This window comes from Euprymna scolopes, chromosome 5 (assembly GCF_053919585.1).
Source record: "Euprymna scolopes isolate OS-2025 chromosome 5, ASM5391958v1, whole genome shotgun sequence".
In the NCBI taxonomy this organism is placed as follows: domain Eukaryota; kingdom Metazoa; phylum Mollusca; class Cephalopoda; order Sepiida; family Sepiolidae; genus Euprymna; species Euprymna scolopes.
Window position 1 is genome coordinate 27017014 of NC_136486.1, and position 13276 is coordinate 27030289.

General features: G+C 29.0%; 1 protein-coding gene across 1 annotated transcript in view; it reads left to right on the forward strand.

Moving 5' to 3' along the window:
* LOC145276748 (26S proteasome regulatory subunit 6A-B) overlaps positions 1-12881 on the forward strand; it is a 63476-nt gene extending 50595 nt beyond the window's left edge. The window contains exons 11-13 of the mRNA XM_080127984.1: positions 1718-1863; positions 12425-12509; positions 12642-12881. Of these exons, the coding sequence (XP_079984110.1) occupies positions 1718-1863; positions 12425-12509; positions 12642-12752 (342 nt within the window). The 3' untranslated portion in view covers positions 12753-12881. The remainder of the gene's footprint in view (positions 1-1717; positions 1864-12424; positions 12510-12641) is intronic.
* Positions 12882-13276: the final 395 nt, after the last annotated feature.

Here is a 13276-nt window from a genome sequence, read left to right on the forward strand (position 1 = left end):
TTTTAACTAATTTTTTTATAAACTTGGATGTTTTAAAGCTGTGTAAAAGAAGCTCAAGACCTTTTGAATTATGCAAATACCATCAGTTGCTTAAAAGTTAAAAGAATTTAAAAGTACAAAAATATAAAAGCAAAGTAGTTTCACTTTCTGGTTTGTCAGTATTGAGTATTTTTTTTTCCTTTTTAACATTGAATATAAAAATATTAAATGTATAAAATCATACAGAATTAACATCATCAGAATGCAGGTTTTATTCTCTTTCCATATAATTGTTTTACAAATTGGCTCATAAAAAAAAATATGGCTTGTTTTAGCACATTAGATGATTTTGCTGATATTCAACAAAAAGATGTTATCAGCTTTTAATGCTACTTTTACTGGTAGTAATATTAATGATGATAAACACTATTTAATTCCAAAGTATAAAAAAAAAACTCTTCAAAATGAGTGAGGATTTGTCTATTACATATTTATTTTTCCCAACTATGTTTAAAATGGAATAGAAATAAAAGAAAGACTAAAATTTCTAAATATATAGAGAAATAAATTGTTAAAGCACTACAGAATATGGTATTGTTAATAGAAAACAAAAACAGATTAAAACATAAATTGTGTACTACATCATCTTCCCAGCATTTCCCAGAATATTTCACAACACTCATACTTTTTTCCTTTCTTCACACGTACTTTGGTAGAAATATTCATGTTTCATGGCCTGTATTTCTAGTCATGAATAGGGATCCAATGAAATAGGAAGTAAAAATCAACTGTCTCCATATAAAAGCTTGTATATTTTCATCTTTGAAAAGAGCATGGTTTCTCTGCAGTGGTTAACAATATGTAAGAGTGTACATAATGCTAGAGTCTCACCGCATATGTGTTAACAAGTACATGATAACACTAGCATACATATATTTAAAGTTTTAATATTTTTTGTAGTTTTATTGTTTTCTTTTAAATTTCTCTTAGAATATTACGTAGTATAATTCTTTCTCATAGTCCCCGATTCACTTCTTGCTATGTTCACTACCCTATATTTTCGTAACCCATTTTTCACAACAGACATCTGTCATTATTATCATGTTCATTACTTCTATTTCCATTGTTATAACTTTCTCTGTTTAGTCTTGTTATACTTGTATTTGGTCTTTTGCTTATTCCTTATTTGCTCCTTAATTTTTTTCTTTCAATAGAAAAAACACTTAGAAAGGGGGGGGGACTTAAATTAAAAAAACAAAACGATTTTTAACTGCTTATCCTATTATGTTGAGGTTCCAAGATTTCAGAAAGTCTTCTATTTTAATCATTTCTTTCCTCATACTACTAAACTTTACAATTTCTTCCATGTTTACAGCTTCTCTGACTGTACTAGCCTGCAGAAGTTTACACGTGAGGTCAAGACACCTCACTGTTCAACTCCCCACAGTCCCCTGTTAGACACAATCCCAAAGTAGTCCCTTACACCCAAGTTGCAATGTACCTGCCTTCTACAAAAATACCTTCAACTTTATTTGAAAATAGGTTTTCTTTACTTTTATTTATGTAAAAGAAAATGGAATTGAATTGAAATTTTAATCATATTTGAGTTGAATTGATTGCAGATCTATTTTTTTATTTTTTAATGATTTTCAGTATTAATCAATTTTGATGCAATTTGATGCCAGCAGATTCAGTAAATATTAAAATGACAAAGCTTTTTTTTCTTTGTGACTCTCAGGTCATTGCTGCGACAAACAGAGTGGATATTCTTGATCCTGCTTTGCTGAGATCTGGACGTCTTGATCGTAAAATTGAATTTCCACATCCAAATGAAGAAGCTAGAGCTCGTATTTTACAAATTCATTCAAGAAAAATGAATGTTTGGTAAGTTGTTTGTTGTATTTTCATTGAAAAATGTCACATGAAGTCTGCCACCACGCCTCCCCCCCTTCCCCGACTAATTTTCTTCATAATTATAAAGTTTCTGTCATGTAGTCTAGCGATCATGTTACAATTCCCATCTGATTTTGTATTAAACATGTTTTATCTAAATGAATAAATGTTGTAATAGTTTTTTCTTTTATTACTTATATATAAGCATCAAAATGAGTTAGTGCTATTTAACTCAATAATACAACAAAGTATTTTAATATACAGCATAACTCCTTTAATTTGAACATCCGCTTCGTTCAAATTAGAGGATGCTGTTCAAGTTTCGTGATAAAAAATGTGCTGCAGTTAACTTTAATTTTCTAAGAATTAAGAAATAGTAAATGAAATTCATTGCTATATGATAGATACTTCAAGTATATATTAATTTGAGTTTACGATATATTGCACGTAAGAATTGTTAAATATTATTACCAGGAATAAAAACATTGAAAATAAATTAAATCTACTCTTGCTTGTTAGGTATTTATTACCTAAGTTATCATCTACAGAAATCATACATTTATGTAAAATACAGTTTTTTTATTTATTCATTGAATGAGTCTGATTGCAATTTCTATTTCCATCGATTGAGCTCTTAGGCGCTGCCATTGTATTCCATAAGCGATCATGAAAATCTACAATTTCTTGGTTCTGTAGCTTCTTTATGATTATATCTCTTTGGAGTGACATTGCTTGCAAAATATAGTTGTCACTAAAGCAAGGACTTTTTTCTAGAAATTTTATAACCGTCTCCATAGACTTTTCTGCATCATCCCATGATATTGCTTCATCAGAGTGTTCTTGGTTATTTACATTAGGGTCAAGAGAATGGGAGCTGTCGCTATTTTCATCACCATTACTGCCTTCAGGATATTGATCAGTAGTTTCCTCATCTTGTTGCACCAATATTTCAACATCATTTGCATTAAGTGAACAGCATGGTTGGTCGGTAACCGTTTGATTTCAAGAATTTTTTCTAGCCCAGATGTATTCTCTGATTCCTTCAGTTCAGAAGCCTTTGGCGCTGGGCATAATTTACCCCATGCTTTTGTTAATGTGCTTGCTTTAAATATAGCAATCTGAAAAAAAAAATTTACAGTTAGTGTAAATTAATTATCAATAGCTAATCTACATTAATTACATAGTACCAATATTAACATTTCTGCGCAATATCAGACTAAACCATGTAAACAGTTTTACTGCAACTCCGCATCAAATATGCTCATACAATTTCAATGACGAGACAGTTCAAGTGTTGAGAAAGTCCAGGTTTAGAAGAAGTCCAAATGAGAGGAGTTTTACTGTGTGTGTGTATATATATATATATTTTTTTTACTATATATATATATATATATATATATATATATATATATATAATAAATGACAACAATTTATTTTCCAAAATACATGATGTTGACAATTTTCTATTTTATTCTTTTACATCAATTGATCATTACAGTTCTTGACAGTGTCTGTTTCGTAGCGCAAAATCAATCACTTAATTATATCAATTAGTGAATCTATTATGCCCTTAACTCATCAGAAGAAATAGCAGCAATCAATCCACCAAAAGGAATTAAAATGTGATACAACATGGTGAGAATCTGAAAATTTGGAAGAGAAGCTGCAGTTACCTTTATATTTTTCCATTATGTCATCTTGGATTTTAATCAGTCATTGAATCCCACTCTTCATACTAACCATTTAATTAAATTATGACACTTCTGACAAAACATTCTATTTAATAATCACTAAATTTATTAATTCTCAGTTATGTATACTTAACTTACGAGAATAATATTACCAAAATATGTATTATAAACTGCAAATGAGTATACATGCCCTTATACGAAACTAAACCTAATTTACAAAAAAAAAGAAGGAAAACCCACTATACGTACTAACAATCTCAATCTATGAATCAACTACCTAAATTTTACATTTAATAATTATTATATTTATTATTACTAAGTTAAGAATACATACTTATGGTAATAATATCAACCAAACTATATCAATGAAATTATAAACCACCATATATGTATATATGTATGAAACTTAAACAGCTACAAAAAAAGAAAGTCAACTATTCGTAGTATCAAATTAATTTATGGTATCTTCATAGCAAAATATTCTATTTAATAATTAGTAAATTCCATAATTCTAATTATGTATACATATTTTGAAAATAATGTCAATCATATTATAAACTATCCTAGCTGTTTATATATACAAATCTAATTTAATCTGCGAAAAGACCGATATTTTATAATAGCCAAATTACGTTACCAAAACAATCCATCCAAAATGAAAACAAAACATAATTCAAGCCTATTTCAATCATACACGTCAATACATATACTAATAAATCTTTACTATCATACATTTCAAAAAGTATCCTTACGTTATGTTAAGATTAGAATAATTTGAAAACTCTTTTAAATCATAACCTCTTCACCTTTAAATTAATTTAATAAAAAGCATAATAATAAGTACTGGACAAAGAAAAATAGAGAACTTTGATGTAACGATGGGTTCCCCAGACTCTACACAAGTAACTGATTTGGTTGGCCTATATATTCTGAACTGAAGGAGTTGGGAAAAAAGTAACCAAATATAAAGGGAGGTTTGTATAGAGGTGATGCACTATTTTTCATTAACTCTGGAAGTCGTAATCTAGAAAAGATTAGTCAAAGGATATATTCTTTAAGGACATTGAATTAAAGATAACTATAGATAAAAATCATAAAGTAGTCAATTCCCAAGATGTCACCCTAAATCTTATTAACAAAACGTATGAACATTATCATAAACCTTATCAAACTTTATACTATATTGATTATAAATCAACTCACCCTATATCAATGAAAAAAGCAATTATACCTAAACTATCTCAAAATGAGGATATATTTAATAATAAGAAAGAATATTATAACGGAGCACTTGCGAGATCTGGATACAAAGGTGAAATTAGATATATTAACAATGTAAATAAAGCATCTGAGATTGGGAAAATATCAAAACGTAAACTGTCATTTCATATAATATGGCTATGGGCAAATCCAATTATAAAAATTAGTACATTTATGATAATAAAAATATGGTGATGGACAATATTAGTAAGTCCCAAATTAGCAACAATAATAATATGAAAAAGAAAAATAGACGGAGAAATTGCATTTGGTTCAATCCTCCTTACAGTGCACATATAAATAATAACTTACCAAAAGAATTTTTTCAAATTATTGATAAAAATTTCCCTACTGGAAATAATCTAAGTAAAATTATTAACGGGAATAACGTTAAATTATCGTTTAAAAAATTTCAATGTGTACTGCTTTAATAATTATGGTGAAATTAGATAAAATCTTAAAAATGTTTGTAGGAATTGGAATAAATAAGTCATTGAATAAATGTTTACTTACCTAATAGGCAAAATTCTTTTTAAAGCTTCTTCTTTTCAACTTCCTCAGATTTGACCAGTGAATATAGAAGGTTTTCAGGGAGTAAACAAAATGCATTACCTTGTATGTTTTTAATGCGATCTGCTGGATTTCATGAGGCTGCTCTTTAATCCTCTGAATCATATTAAAAATGTGCAATTGTTGATTGTGGAATTTATTATTTTTTTAATTTCAAACCAGCAAATGGCATACATATTTACAATAAAATTTATTAACCCAGAGTTTTGTTATTGAAGATGTTGGTGATGAATGTACATTTTTTATTAACCCCTCTCGTTCCTTTTTATTTTTTTATAACACTTTTATCAACTGGCCTAAGCTGAAAAGTACCTTTCGACCCGATTTTGCTACTCTGATCCTTTAGGTATTTACGGTCCTCAACTGGAACCTGACAAAATTAGATTTTACTTATATTAAAATTCATCTAAACAGATTAATATCAAATTAGTTTGCATTAAAATATGGAACTTGGTTTGGATATAAGGTTATCTCACAAAGACATTGGAAAAAAATAGAAAATAACTTACCTTTTGTTGAAGAGGACAGGTGCAAATAATGTGCTCAATCTGGAAATTTTCTTTATTGCATTTTACACGAGGGTCGTCACAACTTAAAACTTGCCGATTACAAGAACAAGACAAAATATCAAATAGTGAATCCAGTTTTTCTAGCCAGAATTTCTTTTGGGAAGCCGGGAGAGATTTTCTATTCATTTGTTTGGCCTTCTTGAAAGATAGTATAGTCACCTTTTTTTTAAATTAATCATTTCATTTAAAAGAGGTAAACATGGATTAACTGCTTTCCAAATATCCATGACTTCCTTTGTTATTAATTTGGAAATAGCAAAATTTGAAAGGTGAGGATAAGTATTTATAATTTTATTATATAGTAACTATATTGAATAATTTATGGGTAAATTGGAGAGTCCGTTTTATTTAATGGTGTAGGTAGACCGGAAAATTTCATTGCATTTTTACTACGAGTTGAAATTGTAGATTTTCGCAACATTTTGAATAAAATATCTGAAAAAAATGCACTCATATTAAATTGCACAAGTAATTTTTAAATAAATTTGATTTAAAAATTTGGTGCCTATGCACTTATGTTTCCGTTCTATTTTTAAAAATCGTATTTTCAAGTTAAATTCAATGTTAAACTAGTTTTCTAAATAATAATCCAATTATTTCAGCATGCTAACATCAATGCATGAGTACCAAAATATTTTTTAATGAATTTGATAAAATTTGAAATAAATACAATAAGTTAAAGTATTGTTTACTTACCTTAAAGAGAAATCTGAGTTCGGCTCGTAAAGTTTTTTTTATGAATAAACACTATCATTTTAAAATAGAAACAAATCAGAATAATTATATACATTGTTTTTTATATTTTAGTCTTTTTTTATTTTACATGGAGGTCACCACTTACAAGGCCCGGAAGCCACTCGGGGACAAGGGTTATTGCGTGTACAGTAATCAATGGGATAGTATCGTAGTAATCGTCAGCATTGGAGATTCGACAAAGTGTCTTAAGGGGGAGGTTTGTCAGGAATTTGTTTATGTTGAACTTGAAGACATCCAAGTTGTAGTCAGGTGGGAAACAGGCAAACGGAAGAGTTCCACAGTCGTGCACTTCTAAGAAAGAAGCTCTGCTCATGGAATCTACACTTGGATTTAAGCACATATAAAGAGTGGGGAAAATTAATGACAGTGGTTTCAGCCAGACGGGTGTTTTTTGTGAAAGATTGGCGAGGGGGACCAGAGATTGGAACTCAGGTGAGCACCTGCCATCAAAATAACGATAAAACAAAGACAGGCTTGCAATGTCTCTTCTGTGGGAGAGAGGCTGCAGGGAAGAGAAAAGGGCATCCTCCATTAAGCCACAAAGTCTATTTTGTACTCTGTCAAGGTAAGATAGGCTGTTTTTAGCAGCTCCTGCCCAGATGTGGCAGCAGTACTCCATCATTGGACGTACTTGACTTTTATACAGATAGAGAATTGCATCAGTAGTGAGATATCTTCTGAAGCGGTAGAAGGATCCCACCATCCTCCCAGCGATCTTGGCAACAGACCTGATGTATGTGTTCCATTTCAGATCAGGAGTAAAGGCCAAACCCAGAAGCTTGTCAAAACATGGAGCCTCCCCAAGACGAGAGCCATCCATTTCAATTGATGCCAGATGGGGATCAGAGCGTTGATGGTGCAAAGATAGGAGCTTGGTTTTAGATGCATTAAATGTAACCAGCCACCTCTTCCCCCACTGTACCACACGCTCAAGATCAGAGGAGAGAGAATCAGAGAGAACTTTGTCATTTATGGCACTTGATGTGTTGCCATAGATGGTCATGTCATCAGCATAGATGTCAACAAATGATTTAAGTCTGTTTTAATGAAAAATTTGAGCGATATTTAAATAGAAAATTAGGTGCAGAGATAATTCAAGGGTTTTATATATATATATATAAGATATTTCTATATTAAATCAAATATTATAATGTTTTAATTCCTTTTTATTTTTGTTTAATCTCTAAAAACACGGAATAATAAACTTTAAAATATTTATTATTATAATTAGTGTTGGGACGATTCCTAATTTTTATACGATTCCAGGAAAATATTGATTAACGATTCCGATACCAAGTATGATTCCGATTCCTAGGGAATTATTGTTTTGAAATATACCAGGTAGTTTTCTACTTCTGGTCGGTAGTTCCCAAATATGTTCCCTAACTTTGGAAGAGATATTTTATGTCTACACCGTCGTGTTTTGGTTTAAATAAAATTATTATATAGTAAACTAAACGGAAAAATTAGCAAAATTTATTTTAGAGAAAATTTATTTTACTTAATTGGAATACAGAAAAAAACCCAAAGAAAATAGAATTTATCCTTCAGAGCAAAAACAAATAAAATAGAATTTATATAACAGAACAAAAACAAGAAAATTAGAGAATAAATTAACACGATTCATTATTTTGGTCCTCATTATTAACAGATTTAATGAATTAAATAAAAAAAAAATATAGCGGAAGAGAAAGAAAATATATACTAATTAAATATAAAAAAAGATAAATATTTAATTTAATAATTTATAAATGAACGTGCGTAATGAAAAAAACAATATACCACGTGACATGGCGCTGTAGATACAAAATAACCCTTCCAAAGTTAACGACCATATTTGAGAAATACCATTAATCGAAAGTTTTTGTGTTTTATACCAAAAGGTAGGTATAGCGAAAAGTTACAATTAAAGGAATTTCAAAAAGGATTTTTTGTTTGGCTATTGATAGTTGTATTTGTGACGGCAGTTCTTCAGACCTCCATAATTCACAAAGAGTAGTTAACACCTATTGTATTTTTCTTACTTTTTCATTGCTTTTACACGTTGTTTCTAACGTGAAGAATAAGTTTAGCCAAACTAATTTTGAAATAGGGTATATCAAAGGAACACATATAAAAATGATACCACTATAAAAAACAAATGAAATATTAGATAAAATTGAGCAAAAATAGTTACCAAAATTACAGAAAAAGATAAAAGAAACAAAACAAAACAAAAAATGGTGAAGTTTGTTGAGTGAAGTGAATTATTGAAAGAAAATTAATTGAACTAATAGAAATGTTAAATAAAAAAATGTCACATTTCAATATTTTTTTAATAATTAAATTCTCATGGTTGTTGAAATTAAAAATTAAGTGATTTTTTTTTTTTAATTAGACTTCTTTCGACGCTTGTTACCTTGAAAAATACATTTTAAACCCTGGCATTATTATTCTCAAAGATTATTCAAAAGAAACGTGAAGGTATTGTGTAATTATTATAAGAAACTATCTTATTTATTCAATAAATATATTTTTATATTTGAAAATTAAAAAGTTATTAGAACTAGAATATAGTTGAAACCACAAAAACAATTTCTTAGTTATTTCATTTCATAATTAGCCATATTCATTACAAGCACAGACTAGGTAAAATTAAATCAATTTTCAATTCATGAAACACATTTTGACTGTCTTTAAAATAGTTTAAAAGTATACACTTACATTTTTATCTTGGAAAATTTACACTGTCTTTTGTGTGTCTTGTCAGTAGCTGAGAAACGTGAAAACTAAATTGTCAAACGATATGAAAGATACCAATTAGCAGAAATAATTTCTATCTGTAGTTTGGGCCAATACGTGTTTTTGCATAAAGGTGTGAAAACTTTTGAATTCACTAATCCCTTTAATGTCCACTTGTCGCTAACACTTTGAAATTGTTAAATTTTTTCACACTTTGTTACCATTGGCTTGCCAATGCTGGCTAGGTGACCCAGGATATATATATATATATATATATATATATATATCGTTTCTTTCTCATTTTTCCACAGTTAAAAAAATGAAATGTCATCAAATGATTTCAAAAGTACAAAAGTTTTCAATAAAAATCGGCAAAAGATTTTGCAATGACTAATTTTTTTAAGAGTTTATAATATTCTAAAAAAAGATTTTAAATTAAAACTTAAAAATTCCATAATATATAATAAATAAATTCTATTTCCGACTATTTTCGCACCTAAGCTTGGTTAAAAAAATTTTTTTGGGCTGACCGCCCCCCCCCCAGCTATGCTAGTGGGTATAAGCCCCTGAACCCTCAGACTATTTTCGGCCATTTTACAGCTTTCGTTAAGGTACACTCGAGTGCACACTAAGGCTATTCGTGTGCCATATGTGCACCCATACTCATATTAAAGTGACATAAGCGTAGTAATCTTCCGCGGACAATTTAAAATTAGATGGAAATTAATTTTTTAAAATTGCGGATAATTTTGGAAAGGCAATTGTTTTTTTGTTTTTTTTTTGTAAATGTCGATAATACACTACCACAGGACTTTCCTTTAAAATCTTAATTTTCATATAATTTCGGGTGTGTTATAAACAAATATTGTATTCAAAATTGGGCCGGCAAATAGTTTTTAAAATATGGAAGGAAGCATCTAACACGTGTTTCTGTTTGTTTATAAAGTTCATGGTGTTTTTTTTTGGGGGGGGGGGGTACAAAAAACATAGACCCACATGTCTTTTTTAGAATAAGTTTTTTTATTTTTTCGGGATAAAAAGAAAATTCGACATAGGTATTTTATAAAGAGTTACTCGAGAATGGGGTGGCGTTTTCAGCACACCTAAATCTACTTTAAAAAAATATATTTTTCTATACGAATGTGAGACGAGCCCTAAAGTAAAATAATACCAAAAATGTTATCTAATCTAAATTAAAACCAATATTTTATTTTATTTTATTTGGAGGGGGGGGGAATCTGCAAAGAAGTTCCAAAAAATATATTTAATTGCTTCACGAGCTGAATATTTTAATAGAATGTAAATTTAAAAAAAAAAACATATTTAAAAATTGACTTACCCAGTAGTAGCTTAAATTAAATATAAAGCTGTATTTAAGAGATAGCAAAATAATTGTTTTTGTTTTTTCATTTTCTGAAGACCTTAACCGTAAACCACCACTTAGCATGTGTAGTTCTAATGTTATTCCAATGATATTCTTTTGGAAACTTCAAAAGAAGCCGACTACTGTCAAAATTTTGCGAAATAATACCTGATCAATTTCATTTTAGAGATATTTATTTCAAAAGCCTTCTTTTAAAAAAAGAAAAAAAAAAGTATATTGTTCTATTAAACCTTTTACTGTTTAAATAATTTGACTTTGTTCATTTTATTTTAAGAAAATATAAGTTGAAAAAGCATTTTCATTCACTATTAGAAGATTAAAAACAGTCGCCAAAAAGATAAGCGTTTTTTTAATTTTTACTCGCAATGTAGAGCCCTGCATACTTCTTTTCAAGTTAACTCTTTTGTAGTTTTGATTACAATAGATCTGAATGAATGAACCTTGTAAGGGAGGGGGCACTAAGCATTGCCCTGTTAATAATGAATTTCTTTGGTTTCTTTTTATAACATGCTACATTTCTCTCTTGCGGTTACAAATATCAGGAAATTTTTTTCTTTTTTTTAACATCAGACTAAAAGAATCGTAATGAAGGAATCGGAAAATTAAGGTATTTTTTAACGATGCGATTCCGATACCTCACAAAATACACGATTCTTACGATTTCCGATTCCGATTAATCGTCCCACCACAAATTATAATGTATTGTATTGCTTTTATTTTTTTTTTTGTTAATACTTGGATTTTATTTAAGCGATATGTACCTAGAGTGACACCAATACTGTAATAAAAATCCAAATTTATTTGGTATTTAAGTTGGAATGCTCAACAAAATTCTAAAGAAAAATATTTCTTGTAACTTTTGACATTATTTTGCAACTTTCTTCAAATGCCATTTTGTACAGTTCCAAAATCGACATATACTAATATATATATATATATATATATATATATATATATATATATATATATACACACACATACACATTTTTTTTTTTCCTTCAAGTTTTGGTTTTGATTTCGATTCAAGCTGATGCACCCAAGTCATATGAATATATTTTTTAATTTTTTAAATCATAACTTTATAATACATAAGAATCAATAGAAAATTGACTATTATAACATATATGAAATCTACATAAATCAAAATATCATATTCAAGCATATTTTACAACCGGGCTATGCCGGGCGTCCCTGCTAGCTTAGATGAATACTTTTACAGTTTGAACAAAAGAGCCACAATAATATCAGGGCATCTTCATTTACGCTGAACTTCATCAGAATGCCAACATCAATATATTACATATGAATGAATCTGCAGTGGAATTTCCCCAGATCCCGCTAGTATAACACTAAAAGAATACCTGTTCCAGCATGGGTAAAATGAATTTCTCAACAGCTTTGCACCACTTCTGTGTGCTCGTACGAAAATTAAAATCAAGATATGATGCTACTCAACTTTGGGATTAAAATCCACATTTCAGTTTTGATCAAAATCTCAACTAAAGGTAATAAACAAATAACTGTTTAAGTGTAAGATCTTTAGTTGCACTTTCATAAATATGATTTTTTAAATTTTATTTTTTATTTTTTATTTTAAACAGTGAAGGTGATGTAAATTATGAAGAATTGGCGAGATGCACAGATGATTTCAATGGAGCCCAGTTGAAAGCAGTGTGTGTGGAAGCTGTAAGCATTTGCTTTTATTATTCAAACTGTCTTTTTTTTTTTTTTTGCATTACTTTGATTTTTTATATACGATTTTATTCCTTGCTTTTATTTGAATCCGGTTTTTATTATTTTCCTTTCTCTCCTTTTCAGGGTATGATTGCTTTGAGACGTGAAGCAAAAGAGTTGGTCCACGAAGATTACATGGATGCCATCATAGAAGTTCAAGCCAAGAAGAAAACTAACTTACAATATTACGCTTAAACAAATAATGGTGAAAAGAAGCTGCGACATTATTCATCACTTGTTTGCTCCATCTGTTAGTGTTTTTTCCTTCTTCATTTTATTGTAAATATCAACTTTAAAAAATAAACAATCCATAGTAATAATGGATTCACTTTTCTTGTTTTTCAAAACTGATATTTTTTTAATTTAAGTTTATTAGATTTGGATTTTAAAGAAATTCAAATTTAAAGTTTTTTTTTCATTCTTAAAAAAAACGAAAAAATTAATTCAGTTTGAATTAGATTTTTATAGACATTATCACACATGTACCATAACTCCAAAACTTTTGATACGATTGTGATGAATTTTTGCGTATTGATTGCTGTTATCAAAAAGTATTAGATCCATACATCAAATTTGAAGAAATCAGAAGTTGAAATTCTGTAAAGATTTTCACCCTTCATTTAATTTTTAACTTATAGCAAAATCATGGGCCAAGTAGTAAGTGTCTGTGGAGAATCAAACCAAAGTTATTGTCAAATGTTTTAACTTCCATTTTTTTC